Source organism: Cydia splendana, chromosome 16 (genome assembly GCF_910591565.1).
Source record: "Cydia splendana chromosome 16, ilCydSple1.2, whole genome shotgun sequence".
Taxonomy (NCBI): domain Eukaryota; kingdom Metazoa; phylum Arthropoda; class Insecta; order Lepidoptera; family Tortricidae; genus Cydia; species Cydia splendana.
The window spans coordinates 17,417,999-17,433,570 of NC_085975.1; the positions used below are offsets into that span (position 1 = coordinate 17,417,999).

General features: G+C 38.1%; 1 protein-coding gene and 1 long non-coding RNA gene across 2 annotated transcripts in view; both read left to right on the top strand.

Moving 5' to 3' along the window:
- LOC134798468 (uncharacterized) overlaps positions 1–15,572 on the top strand; it is a 350,482-nt gene that overhangs the window by 101,556 nt on the left and 233,354 nt on the right. The gene's annotated exons all lie outside the window — the stretch shown is intronic.
- LOC134797922 (general odorant-binding protein 2-like) lies at positions 4,542–12,213 on the top strand. The gene is made up of 3 exons (XM_063770266.1): positions 4,542–4,669; positions 10,368–10,548; positions 11,866–12,213. Exons 1-3 carry the CDS (start codon positions 4,586–4,588, stop codon positions 12,042–12,044), a joined length of 444 nt encoding a protein of 147 aa, XP_063626336.1. The 5' UTR covers positions 4,542–4,585; the 3' UTR covers positions 12,045–12,213.

Genomic DNA, 15,572 nt, shown 5'->3' on the forward strand with positions numbered 1-15,572 from the left:
TCTACGGTGACGGATACACATTAAAAACAAAGAAGGTATGTGTGATCTTGTCTACGGTGACGGATACACATGAGATAAGGAGTGTGTGATCTCGTCTACGGTGACGTGTACACATAAGAAGGAGTGTGTGATCTCGTCTACGGTGACGTGTACACATAAGGAGTGTGTGATCTCATCTACGGTGACGTGTACACATAAGAAGGAGTGCGTGATCTCGTCGACGGTGACGTGCACACTTGCAAAGAAGCGACGTCTACGCTGAAGAATTGTGTGATTAAATCGACGATGATGAGTGCAATTTCTGAAATAATTGCTTGCATAATGAACGTTATGTTATATCAAAGTGATACATTGCCATAGAAAGTTTTATTTCATTTTAGTTTTTTATATGCTTATTAAAGCCTGCCGAAAAAGGATTCACGCAGGCGTCGAAGGAGAGGCGGCCGCGCAAGGCGCCTCGCAAGAGCCAGTGTGGCACAGCGGAGCCAGATATTGCATCTGGACTGAGGGCTGCCACGCCGAATACGGCGCTATACGTATCGCGCCTGCATGTTTCTGCCACGGCTGACGATGTGGTGGAATATCTGCGCAAGAACACCCGTTACGAGTTGAAAGTGTTCCAGCTGCGATCGCGTCATTACGTGCACTTCCGCTCGTTTGTGGTGCGCGTGCCGCGGCCGCTGCTGGAAGCCATCGCGAACACGGACTTCTGGCCGAAGGGTGTGATATTTCGGCGGGTCCGTGGGAATCTGCCGAATCCTACACCAGAGCAAGTGACGCCGCAACAGAAAACTGCGTCACGAAAATGATTTTTTAGTATTTAACTTTTTTATAATTGTATATACATATATGTTAGTTTATAAGGTATGTATCTGTGGGCCTTAGCAGCCTGAAAATAAATGCTTTGATTTTTTTGATTTGATTGATTAATGATGTATTGTATAAGATTAAAGTTACATTTTGGAATACTAGTTTTGTTAATGTGTTTATTGTAAATAAATTCTTGATTGTTAAGAGATATAAAATAATTGTATGAGGCCATACGCCTTGTGTAGAATGGCCGAGCATTAACCGGAATGGGGACATTCCTACAACAGAATGGCCGTCTGTTAGCAACACTGGCGATCTTTAAAAATAAAACAAATAAAATGTGGGTAAGAATTGATTTTTAATAAAAATATAACAGGCGGGTATTCTGGAGAGGAAGGATGATCGAGGGGTAACGGCTGGTTCTTTGTTAAAATAATATAAGTTTAATTAATTGGAAAAGCAGAATACATTGATTTACAAATCAAAGGCTGTATATATTTCTGGAAGCAGATGACCTCTAATACTGTGTTATAAGCCTTTTTTTGAAAAATGAGTTTTGTTTCATTGTGTACTTGTGCATGTTTTCAATGAAACACTCTGATTTTTACAGTGAAACAAATGTAATAATTATAGTCTACCATGAAACATGGTTAATAAACATTGAAACGGTGTAATAAATAAGTGACATTAATACATATATGCTTTCACTCAATTAATGAAAAAGGAAAGGAGAAAATAGTGGTAGGCTGAAATTAGTTATTTAAAAGGTTTCCGACATATGGAATCATTATAAGATTGCTGAAATATCTAAAAGCGAAAGACTTGTTTAATTGTACACACACCTGAGTTTCATTGTGAATCGAAAATCTGGTCGGCAGGTACGGCATGCTGCGAAAAAGGCGCCTTTTATGTCCACGGAGCATGATTGCCAACTAGGTAGACGCGGGAGGGTTTTGAGCATCTCCATGCTTGATTTCATACACTTTCTTGCAACATAGTGTTTATACACGACTGTTTCAATGTAAGACATGTGTCCTTAACCTTGCCATCAATGAAACATTCAACATATAAGCCATCCTATCTCAGCCATTCCTAAAGTTAAGTATCTTATATTTTATTGCACAAACGGGTCTACCGCGATATAATTTCATTGTTTTTACCTTTACCGAGAGGACGGGTACAAATTATCGTCTACTTGGGGACCAGTGATTCAAATGTTGAAACCAGCGGATATATCTTCGGACCAGTGTACGGATACTGTGAGTGTTGCGTGTCGTGCCGTGGACAATAAGCATTAAACTTTAACGGGTAGCTGCAATTTCTTTGTCTACCTCAAACATTTTTATAAACTAATTTCGGGTAGTTTAGTGGTGTTTTATTAATATCTCTGTTGACATTTGTTGGGACGTCAGTCTTTCCGTGACCACAGCTGGTGCAACTCAGCTGAAACGTCGGAATTAAAGGTAAAAACAATGAAATTATATCGCGGTAGACCCGTTTGTGCAATTAAATATGTGTACAAAACGCGAGAGTTTAAAGTGTTATATCTTATATTTTGTCATATGATAGACAAATTATTACCAATTTTCATGGTATTTTAGTTTCACAAATTTAGCACATAGGTTTTAATTATTTAAAAAAATAATGAGTTTGTTTCATTGTGTGCTGGTACTGGTGTTCAGTGAACATCATGTTTCATTGTATACTACATAAAAATGTTTCATTGTGCGACTAGGGGGTGTTTTTTTAATCAATTAATAAAAACTGCACCAAAGAGTGAAAGAAATTTAAAAATATTTAGCTCCAAATAAACTTTAATACACATAGAACATAACAAAAACTTAAAAAACGCCAAACTCGAGTCTATATCTTGGTAAAAAATCGCGAAACTTAAATGAAAAAATTTACTTTTGTTGCACGAATTCACAATAATGCTCGTAGCAGCGTGCTCCTTCTCCGAGGCGCGCTCCTGTTTTGGGGAGGTGCTGGGGGTCCCTGAGCCTGCCCTTGCTTGACAGACGGCACTAGCTGGTAACACCTAGTTTCCGAGATATCGCAAAGTTACACTGTGTCCGATTGTTTCAATGTAGAACAACTGACCTATATTGTTTCGACGAATCAGATACTCTCAATACAATCTATAGATGAGGCCACAGCTGTTAATAAATATTAAATTACTTTATTATCTCTATACGTATACGCCTTACTAACTCTATGTGCCCTATTGTGAAAAAAAAAACACAACGACAATGAAGAACGGAATTCTTAATTTGAATTTTTTCAGATAAACTGCAATAATAAATATGATTCTTAATACTGAGCACATTGAGATTCGAAGCCCGTTCGAAATTAAAACTTATTTGCAATAATAATAAGGTTGTATTTTGTAGATCTCTCTCATACTATTCAGAAAAAATTAAATATCCCACAAAAATAAGCAAGCAGAATTAAACTTTGTGTCAAAGACATAAGTTATAAATTTAAATGCCAAAGTTTTAACTAAGTATCTTTCTCGCTGAAACTACTTCGAATCCTGGTATGAAATGACCAGTGTAAGCATTAGTTAGCTAGCCCTAAGCAACAAAAGATCAGGCTGCAGTTGAAAAACTAATAAAGATAAAGTTAACCTGATAATTTTCCCGCCGTCTCCATACTTCTTTAAGTTGGGTATTGACTGGTCAGCTGCCTGTTAGCTATAGGTTTCGCGAAAATCGCCAGGACAGAGGTGAAAATTTTTGTATGAAAACTTGCAACTTTAAATGCATTTTTTATCGAAACTATTGCACTCTAAAATGAAGTCAAAATCAGTCCATCGACTCAATTTTTTGCAAGCTTTCTAATGGTACCCCACACGATTCTTACAAATAAAAACCCCTTAAATAAGAAATAAGCAGTTTTGACTAATTTACAATATGAGTGGTGGTAATTGCTATAACTGTTACAAATTTTAGGTATCTACGTCAAACGGTCTCTGAGAAAAACGCATTTAACTGATTTGCAAGACCGAAGTGATCCCATAAGTGTTCCGTGAACAAAGTTTTGGACGGAACACTAAAAATGTGCCATTCTCAATCAAAAGGGTACTTATTGTCTGTGGTCAATAAAGCGCTAATATCATATAGGTTTAATTTGAAATCAACCTTATCGACAACCGACAATGTGGTACCTTTTGGTTGAAAACGTCACAAATGATTTGTCATTCTCGTTCTGAGCTTGATATATTTAGTAAAAATAATAAACCTATTTTATTACGTATACTTTATTACTCTACGTGTTGGCTTCGGCTCCGCGCACGCCATTGTTCCGTGATGGGAAAGACAAGAAAATATGTCGTAGCGATTAATTTTTATGTCGTGAAAAACATTATTATGCTGTCTTTTCACCTTCATTTTATACAGATTTATGTTATATTAATTTATTTATACGGACACTAATTACGAATATCAAACATTACATTAAATAGGTACATAATTCACTCACGCCTGCTATCTGTATGTAGCACGAAAGTGACACCTATGCTCATCTATTTAGAGTCCATAACAGATCTTCTCAGATATATAATGTAAATAAAAATACTCTTAATGACATATCTGGCATATCTGCATTATAAAACAGATCACATCAAGATTACTCATAAATAAATCAGTAAAGTAATCATTGATACAGAAAAAACAAATCTATGTGCTATAAAAAGGCGTGATGGCGACGAATGGTCACTGTTTTCAAAATGGCGCTGTGCTGGATAGTTCTTGCTTTGGTCCTGGCTGCTGCGGAGATGGAGGCGACTTCGGAGAAGTCCATCGCCATGAGCCGCGTCGCCGGGAAATTTATAAAAGCTATGGAGGGTTGTCGGGACGAGGTAGGTACAGTTTTGTATTTTTGGGATGTTTGTGAAGATTCAATAAGTAATGTAAAGGTTCTATTGGTGTGTTTCTGTTATAAATGATAATAGAATTCAGTTGCATTATTTGAGAGTAAAGGTCGCTCTGGGAGCTCTGGCCCGGACACGAGTCCGGTGGCCGGCTGCATGAAACAAACCTCATCAAAAAATAGAATATACCTACCCTGTAGAGGTACCTGACATTTAGTAGCTTCCAACGCACTTGGTCGGCCTAGGCTTAACCTGGCAGATTTTGTACAAATGGCAAAAACGTTGGACAAAAATTCATCAAAAAAAACCTCATCGAAAAATAGAATGAAACTTGTATGGTAGTATACCTGACCTCAAGGTCAGTAAAAATAAAGTGGTCGGCCTCACCTTAGCCTGGCAGTTTTTGCAGTCCGACCAGATTTATTGGGTCACGTGAGAGCTACAATTTACCTCATCGAAAAATAGAATGAAACAAACGGATTATAATAGCTAAAATAAGCCTGTTGACGTATATCTTGGTCGGCCTCACCTTAACCTGGCAGTTTTTGCAGTCCGACCAAATTTATAAAAAAATCATCAAAAATGTTTTATCGAAAAATCGTATGAAACTGGCATGGTACGATGGCTGCCTTTGAGGACAGTAAAAAAAAAGTGGTCGGCCAAATCCTGTGTTGGCAGGTTCCTGTGTCCGACCAATTTTGTGGTACCACGTGAGAGCTACAATTTTACCTCATCGAAAAATAGAATGAAACAAACGGATTATAATAGCTAAAATAAGCCTGTTGACGTATGTCTTGGTCGGCCTCACCTTAACCTGGCAGTTTTTGCAGTCCGACCAAATTTATAAAAAAAACATCAAAAAAATTTTATCGAAAAATCGTATGAAACTTGTATGGTACGATAGCTGCCTTTGAGGACAGTAAAAAAAAAGTGGTTGGCCAAATCCTGTGTTGGCAGGTTCCTGTGTCCGACCAATTTTGTGGTACCACGTGAGAGCTACAATTTACCTCATCGAAAAATAGAATGTAACAAACGGATTATAATACCTAAAATAAACCTGTTGACGTATGGCTTAGTCGGCCTCACCGTAGCCTGGCAGTTTTTGCAGTCCGACCAAATTTGTGGTACCACGTGACAGCTACAATTTACCTCATCGAAAATAGGATGAAAAAAAAAACGGATTATAATAACTAAAATAAACCTGTTGACGTATGGCTTGTTACGGACGGCTTTCATAAATTCAATGTGGCAGTGTGCGGCAGAATCCACTTGCATCTAATTTGATGCAACACATTGTGGCTGGACATTAAGAAATGAAATGTATAAGATCAAATGGTTTGAAGGACACATAACGCCTTTGCGAGTCGAAGAAATAACAATATATCTATTGTTATTTCTTCGACTCGTAAGTCGGAGTCTGGGTAAAGTTCGTCAGACTTCGAATCCGAAGATGATTATGATTAACAGTAATTATTAACAATAAAAGGGTTATTCCCACTAGTTACCACCAAGTTCTTATCAGTGGTAACTACTGGGAATTATTTTCCCACCTTTTACCACTGGTAACTACAGGGAAAAAAAATCCTAGTAGTTATACCACCAACTCGGTTTGGTGGGACCTACTGGGAATTTTTATTCCCAGTAGTTACCACTGGTAAAAGGTGGGAATTTCTTTTCTACAAACCGAGCTTCGAAGGAGAAATTCTACAGTTGATGGAAAAAAGGCTGATTCGATGCAAAGATAATCACTTAATATATGTGAGGTTATCTTGTGTATTTTACCGTTTATTAAAATTTTGGAAGGCTCACGTGCCGTTTTTCCTCTTATATTACAAGTGTTCGATTGAAAACTAAGCTTTGGTGTATACCTGGATAACCTGCATGTACAAGAAGGCGTTTCATATACGCCCGCCCATCAGATAGGTACACAAAGTCATGATGCGTATGGAATACAGCATGTGTGGCCAAGCCATTATGTACTACTTCGTTAAAACTTAGCTTACCTGTGTATTTACTCTTTCCAAAATATTTATCTTCCTTAAAATGCAGCCTACACAAACGGTCTTTGTCATTTGCCTTAGTTTTTGGTACTCAAAGCTTTTTCTCACCGATTTATGCATATCGGGTCCTTGGGATAAAAGGGAGATCCTATAGGTATATTTCCACAATTTGTCGCACACTATTGCAGTATTGTGGAGAAAAAAAACATACAACCGAATTGATAACCTCCTCCTTTGGGATTTGGAAGTCGGTTAAAAAAGGAGAATGTTTACAATTTATTGGAAACAATGTATGTGATTTGACAGTGACAGCAACTCCACTATGGAGGCGCCACCTGGCGTGATAAAATGTCAGTTATGCCTCCTCATTCTATCTGTAGTGGAAAAGTAGGATATACGATTCAAAACTTGTCAAAAATCGATGAAAACCTTTTTATTTTTGACATCTGTGAGACATCATCTCAACGTAAGTGTTACTCTGAAACCACGTCAGTAGTTAGAAAACGTTATTTAGATATTAGATAGATTTATGAATAAAATTTGAACTGAATGTTTTCTTTTTTTTTAAAGCCCTCTAAGACCTCCATGGACTCATTTACTTATGACTTTTTTCAGTTAGCATTATTAAGTTCAAGCTGCGAAGAAACCATATTTTCAATATAGAAATTATTATTCTTTATAAATGTGGTCGGACTGCAAAAACTGCCTGGCTAAGGTGAGGCCGACCAAGACATACGTCAACAGGCTTTGGCCGCACACAGGATTTGGCCGACCACTTTTTTTTTACTGTCCTCAAAGGCAGCCATCGTACCATACCAGTTTCATACGATTTTTCGATAAAAACATTTTTAAGATTTTTTTATAAATTTGGTCGGACTGCAAAAACTGCCAGGTTAAGGTGAGGCCGACCAAGACATACGTCAACAGGCTTATTTTAGCTATTATAATCCGTTTGTTTCATTCTATTTTTCGACGAGGTAAATTGTAGCTCTCACGTGACCCAATAAATCTGGTCGGACTGCAAAAACTGCCAGGCTAAGGTGAGGCCGACCACTTTATTTTTACTGTCCTCAAGGTCAGGTATACTACCATACAAGTTTCATTCTATTTTTCGATGAGGTTTTTTTTGATGAATTTTTGTCCAACGTTTTTGCCATTTGTACAAAATCTGCCAGGTTAAGCCTAGGCCGACCAAGTGCGTTGGAAGCTACTAAATGTCAGGTACCTCTACTGGGTAGGTATATTCTATTTTTTGATGAGGTTTGTTTCATGCAGCCGGCCACCGGACTATGAGTCATCCTTAAGGCTGCGGTCAGGACGCAAGGCAAATCAAGGCCATATACCTACAGGTTGTTTATTTAGTCACCTGCAATAATTAGGGAGGTAGCAACTACTCTAGCCACCCCAGCTCCTCCATGAAACCTAGCAATGTCTTCAGGTTGCTAACTACCGCCTTCAGTGTGCACGGAGTCGCTAGGTATTGGTTCCTGTATACTTCTACCTGTTTACAGTGTAGGATAGGGTGTTTCATTTTTCCAAATTTTTGATTTTTCTTTGACTTCGCTTTTCTTCTTGGTTCTACACCTATACAGAGCCCATATACCCAAAATCAGGGAAATCGGACAATATTTAGAGGTTGCGCTCTGTGGCAACTTTTGTCTATAGAAGTTAATATAGGTGCAGTAGAGGGTAGAAACAAAACTTATGTAACTTTTTGTAGTAGGTGGTGTAAAAGTGATTTGAATAAGTAGTTTTTATATTGAAGCAAGTTTTTAATTTAAAAATGAGTAATAGACGTGGAATTTGGTTACTTGACAAGGTTCCTTGTGATAATTTTTTGGGCGCTCGACTTCCTTCTAAGGAACAAGTTTTGTTGGTTTTTTTGTACCATCACATAGAAAATAAACATACACTTTCAGAAGCTGCTAAGTGTACAAGTATTAAACTGCAAGAAGTGTGGAAGAGGGCCAATTTACCTGTTAAGACGGAGGTAAATGCATCTCTGCATGAACTTTTAAAGGATCGCCGCGAAGAAATGATTATATACCTACAAAATGTGTTAGAAAATGGAACTCGCCCACGAGAGGATTATAAGGAATTATTGCAGCTAGCACTTTTATACCTTGGGGGTTGATCTCAAAAAGATTTCCCATTTAGATCGCCAGGAGCTCTTCATCAAGCGAGGTGGATGGCAAAGGCCATTTATTGACTCAAAATTGCCTTGTTTACCCGACAGCTTATGAATGTCCCAGGTATTTCAAAAAAAGAGCTGAATGGTATGAAACAAGTAGGATTTTTTGTCTGTCTCATATATGTCCGATTTTGGCATGAAGCAGTGGTAAGTCGGTGGGCTCCCAAGAATGATTGGGATATGCTACAGCTTTTAAACAGTTATCCCGATAAAAATGTAAAAAAAAGTGCTCTTGCGGCGGCCAAGAGACATCTTTGGTATTTGTCAGAAATAAACATAGGACTAGCTTTTTTGGATGAACGTATCACAGAAGATGAAAAACAGAAGATGTTCAAGAATTTAAATAAACCAGCAAATAAAAAAGAAATGAAAAGGTTGGATGGTAAGTGTCTGAAATTGGAAGAAAAATCTCTTGGTGATTTTGTTACTACCAAAACAAGGTCGTTCTTCGAATTATTTGGTGTTCAAGATGTAAGCCATTATTGTAGCCCTAACACCAGAGACTTGGTCGATAGTCTGAAAGTAGTCAACGATATTGCAGAGAGGGGTATAGCTTTAATAAAAAAGTTTAATGACTCTGTCAAAGATGAACGGCAAAAACAGTTCTTGCTGAGAGTCGTCGAGCATCACAGAAAATGCGTTACTAAGCGAAAAAAAGAAGAGGTTTCAGCTTATGTAGCTAAATGATTACTTATTTTGTTATGGATGCATGTAAACACTGTTGTATTTTAAGTTTAGTTTTACTTTCAAATAAGTTTCAACTACTTACTGTATTGTTCTATTTCGTAATAATATTGAGTTACATTACTTTTTTGTGACTTTTTTTGTATCTGTTCATCCAGCGCAACCTCTAAACAATGTCCGATTCACTTAAAATTTGGTATATATGCTTTTAAGATAAGCTGGACCCGGAAACCGAGCGAAGTCAGAAAAAATATCACAATATTTTTTTTGCCATACAAATGTGAAACACCCTAGTGTAGGAGGATATGTTTTACTGTTTTTTCTTCTTCCATGCACGCTCTGCACATGGGGCTGTCTGTTTTACCCATATTAACCCACTAGATCGTAACTATGTCATATAAAAAAGAGAAGAAATATGTTTTTTTTTTTCACCACACCAACTGGTAAAGGCTCTCTTGATTGTTCAAAAACTGATAGAAAAGTTGCATTTTATTCACATGTGAGGCAAGTAATCAAATGCAAATTTTGAGTTGTTTTCTTATGTTTGCTGGTAATTGACTTTTAAATGACGAATTTGAATGATAAATATTAAATAACATTCATTTGGATTTGATTTTGTTTGATATCTTACAGTTATCATTTTCTTCGGGTTGGTGTGGTGAAAAATTTTGTGTTTGTGCTTTGAAACACTCGCAACGATTAACCAATTTTGGAATCTTTCGCTTGCTCAGGTATCAATATTAGCACGAGCGGTTAAACAACAGTTTTGCCCCCGAGTGAAACAAATAACTATTACTCTTCTCTCCCACAGGCCAAATTAACCACTGACATCATGAAACGAATGGAACAAACCTGGGATTTTGACTTCGATGTGGACCGCAGAGAGATCGGCTGCGCCATCATCTGTGCCTCCAACCAGTTCTCCATACTGGAAGATGACAACCACGTGAAATATGACAGTTTGACAGATTACCTTAAGAGTATTGAAAATGGTAAGATTTTAAAAATTATGCACTGCCTTTTGCCCTTTGTCTCGTCTTGGCTGGGCACGGCCGTGCCCCCAGATATTATAATGTAGGTATTTGCTCAGAACTCAGAAAAGGTTGAAACATTTTGAGAATTTGACGAATACTGTTATTGGATCTATAATAGCGTTGAGTGTCATATCAACTTTCAAAAATCCAAAATAAGATTAAGAAAAATATGTTGCAGCTAAATCCGAGTAAGTACAGTCACCTGCAATAATATGTTACACAACCAAGGCCGCAAAAATATCTGACACGATCTTATTTGTAGAGCTATAAGAGCGTGTCACATATTATTGCGGCCTTCAAAGAGTAACATATTATTGCAGGTGACTGTACAAACCACACTTTAAAAAGTATATGAAACAAGAAAATATTAAAAATATCTTCTATAACTATCACCATCATCATCATCATATCAGTCAGAGGACGTCCACTGCTGGACATACTTAGGCCTCCCCCAAAAAGTGCCACAATGACCGCTCTTGCGCCACCCGCATCCAGCGGACTCCCGTGACCGCTCTAATAATATATAACTGCTCTAAAGCTATCATGTAAAAATATTTTGTATTTATCGTCTATTAAATAAAGAAATTCACAGTGATATTCAGAGGGCCGCCGTGGTCACTTAGCCACTTAACAACACTGTAACTAACCGATGAACTTTAAGGTAAAGCTTAGTTTTGAACTTATTTTCAGGGATCTGTAGACACCCTTAGGGCGATTGTGCACTACAATGAATTTTACTGTCCGGCAGTCCGAGTTTTTACGGTCCGATATGGCACGCCATTAAATGTATATAGTAGCTTGTGCACTAGACGTAATTTTACTGTCCGACATTTTACTTTTCCCCATTCCGGACAGTTTTTTTCCGGTCCGAGATGACAGCTATGAAAAACGTATTTATGTTTGTGCACTGCGTCTGGAATTAGTATTATTCATGGCTTGGCTGGGCGGGGGCGGGCTAGGGGGGGGTGTGTGTTTCATGCCACTGCGCCGCACCTACGAGTAAAAAGACGGACAAGTGCACAGGCCAATCATCCGTTTTTTCATGCCACTGCGCCGCACCTGCGAGTAAAAAGACGGACAAGTGCACAAGCCAATCATCCGTTCTTTTCATGCCATATCGGACCATGAAAACTCGGACTGCCGGACAGTAGAATTCATTGTAGTGCACAATCGCCCTTAGAGTTTTGCCATGTCTGTTTGTCTGTCCGAGGCTTTGCTCCATGATTATATATGTGGATATTTAATTTTGCAAATTCTATCTGCTTTTACTTACAGGTGACGTTCTAGCTGCCACAGCAACAGATTTATACACGGACTGCGAGAAACAAAACGAGCACGTTGATGACGACTGCAGCCGCGCCGCTAAGATGTTCGCTTGCTTCAGGACCGAGGCCAAGAAGGCCGGCTTTGTGCCCTACGTCGACTTGATTAAAGATTTGTTAGAGGAGAGTTAACCAACGGCGAAACGTGCACTTCGACACCATACAGACAGGATTGGCGTGTCTTTGGCAAAACATGTTTGGTTAAGCATAATGGATACTTTAGTTTTCATAAAGTTCATTTCATAAAGCATATCATTTCAAGTCGTTTAAATTATATTTTAGATTTGCAATAAAAAAACTACTCGAGTGGACACGAATTGGTTTAATTTAACCCCTTAAAATACATAATTAATTACCATCGGTATTGTTACTACATATTGTAGTGTGTCAGATAAAGTAGTAATCATACTTGCTAAAGAAACGCCGCTAAATAATTAGGTCTAAAACATCGAATATTTCAATGATCTCAATAATAATTTAAAATCTTCTGCCGCGAAACACCTTCCTTTAATTAAAATTTGGCGTAGCTTACCTAAGAACACAACAAATACAGAACCTTTAATGAATTTTTATACCCGAGACGGCGGGAAAATATAAAATATTAAACAGAGAAAAATATTCTTTGAAATAAAGCCTTTTGGGCTGTTTACCGTTATTTATAATTTATTTAACTTTCCTACACGGAAAATTTTAATTTAGGAAAGATAATATGCAGTATAAAGGGGGCCACTGATTACCAGTTCGCCGGCCGATATCAGCCTGTCAGTTAAACGCAAAATTTGACAGCTCCGAACAACTGACAGGCTGGTCCGGCGAACTGGTAATCTGTGGGCCCCTTAAGTAAGCCGTATAAAGCAACAGAAAGTCAATTCGAACATGCATTTTGATATCAAAATGATGTCATTTTGTTGTCCTTCGCGCGTGTATTTCGCTCGCACTTGTTCGTACATGTTGTCGCGAGCGTGACACACAGGCGAATGATAACGAAAAGACATCATAATGTCATCAAAATTAAGTCTGAATTGGGCTCCAGGTCGTTGATTCGAATGTGTTTGTCTCAGTTTCAACTTTATATTTACGTGTAGGTACTACTAGTATTTAAGGAAAGGAAAATATTGTAAGTAGATAAATAAATAAACTGAAAGAAAATACCAATAAATATAAAAACGGTCACCCATCCAAGTAATGACCCCGCCCGACGTTGCTTAACTTCGGTCAAAAATCACGTTTGTTGTATGGGAGCCCCACTTAAATCTTTATTTTATTCTGGTTTTAGTATTTGTTGTAATAGCGGCAACAGAAATACATCATCTGTGAAAATTTTAACTGTCTAGCTATCACGGTTCGTGAGATACAGCCTGGTGACAGACGGACGGACGGACGAACGGACGGACAGCGGGGTCTTAGTAATAGGGTCCCGTTTTATCCTTTGGGTACGGAACCCTAAATATTAAAAGTAAAGAATATGAACCTTTATGTGAAGCACACGCACGTGCACAAACTAATCACACATTTATCACACTGTCGCTTATTATGGAGTTATTCATGTCAATTTTGAGCCGATTTTGAGTTTGATTTCTACTCGCATTTTCAAGAGAATAAAAAACTGATTTATTTCAATGATTAAGAGATAGGGTTGCCAGATGGTCGGGATTTGGCAGGAATCTCCCGATTTTTAGCATGTGTTCCCGATTCCCGACAAAGTGAATATTGTCCCGAAAAACAGCTTCACGTTATAAAACAATAATTTTAAGTTCCGAACTGTCGTCGAGCGTAGTGCCAATAATGTAAAATATCGTTGTTTTTAATACAATTAGGTACTTTAATTTGAATGTTTTTTTCCCGACTTAAGTCCCAAAATCCCGAAAAAAATTGTTTTTTTCCCGATAATAGCGCCTTTCGATCTGGCAACCCTATTAAGAGAACGGAATTCGTATACTCTGGTAGAATGGTCTTGAAATCAATTGCTCTCATCCATCAGAAGAGGCCTATGCCCAGCATTGGAACTTATTACATGAATCATAATGATAAAAAGTATAGGTAAGCACCTTTTCCCCGACTCAGATTGATTATAAATCAAATTATTTTTTTACTGATAAAAACAAACATAAATAGAATTAAGGATGACTCACACTAGACCGGGCCCGGGCCGAGGCGTCCGTCATGTCAATTTCTATGACGATTGATCGGTGATGATGTGGTGCTTTCCATAGAAAACGAAGCTCCGGAAGCTCCGGCCCGGCCACGGCCCGGTCTAACGTGAGTCATCCTTAATTCATCCTTAAATATAGTTGGAAATATACTGAACCAATTTAAATTTACCCCAAACAAAATTGGAATACGGAACAAACGTTAACTTTCAACTGTTTTTTAACAGGTGTTAAAAATTTTAACCGGTACCGAAACAGGGAACATTAAAACATGACCGCACGTTCCTTATCCGGTTAAAATCGCCTGTTCAGCACGTAATTCCAGGCGGTTCAACCGGCAATTCGCGGCGGTTGAACCGGGTAATTATTGGTCCATTCCACCCCGGTTGAACGGCCTTTTACAAACGACGAGACGGGCGGAAAATAAATATAATTTTTGCGAAGACGTCGGTACACTCAGAATCAATTTGGGATATGAAAAGTTGTTACTTATATATTTGTAAGTGCCCATACCTGGCAAAATACACCGGCATTTTCAAGTTTCCGTCATCTCGTTGCTTATTGAACTGAAATTCTTTCGATCTGTTACAAATCGAAATTTTCAAAATTTGGATACAGTATCCTAACCACGAGTTTGAGAGTGATATATTCCGAATAGAACCCACGTTTTGGTATTTTCGTACTTAAAAAGTTGAAAATTTTGATTTATTTAGTGTACCGAATGGGTTGTGTCCATTTCGTGATGCACACTTAATGATTTCTTCTTTTCTTGCTGTTGTTGTCTGTACATGTTCGTACATGTTTTGTAGGCGTCATCGTCAGTCGCTAGCGTTTAAGGCCGCGTTAAACTCACTTACACACGTAAAACAAACTTATGAGAGCCTCTACCATCAGTTTTAACATTGACATAACGCTCACGTCTACGTAATTTACTTTCTGTACATCTCGCTTCCACTATTGCTCGCATATGCGAGTACGAGCGAGATGCATAGAAAGTAAGTTACGTAAACGTGAGCGTTATGTCAATGTCAAAACTGGTGGTAGCCGTACAGGTGAGGGTACTGTAAATAGACAATCTGCCGCCGCGGGACGAGGTAATTTCAATCCGGGCGGGGTGGAGCGCGTTTTACTTATTCTTTAGGTATTCCAAATAGGAGTTGGTCTGTGGCCAAAAGTAAAGTAAGTAAGTAAGTAAAAAGTAACAATTTTACAAACAGACATAATATTTCTATGTATCGTTCGCTTCAAAAGTATCTACCAAGAGCATAGTAGATTTTAACGCGTAGTCTCATCCGCTACTGTTGAAACTGACTGTACCTATATGAGTTTACGTTGCTCAAATACAAATGAAGAGTCTTTTAAACGTAGACCATAATAGCGGTGTGAAGGTACCTAAGTGTAAAAAATGTTTAAAGTCGTCTGTTTGAAAATTGGTTTTAGTATTGTATTGCTTGGTGTAAACAAGTTGAGTTAAGGCAGAAAATGAGCTTCAACTTATTAGAAAATGTTA

Excerpts from the sequence above, each read along its gene's own strand:
- LOC134797922 (XM_063770266.1), top strand. The coding sequence starts at position 4,586 with ATGGAGGCGACTTCGGAGAAGTCCATCGCCATGAGCCGCGTCGCCGGG. Across the intron at positions 4,670-10,367 it reads TGGAGGGTTGTCGGGACGAG|GCCAAATTAACCACTGACAT; the intron begins GTAGGTACAGTT and ends TCTCTCCCACAG. Across the intron at positions 10,549-11,865 it reads CCTTAAGAGTATTGAAAATG|GTGACGTTCTAGCTGCCACA; the intron begins GTAAGATTTTAA and ends TTTTACTTACAG.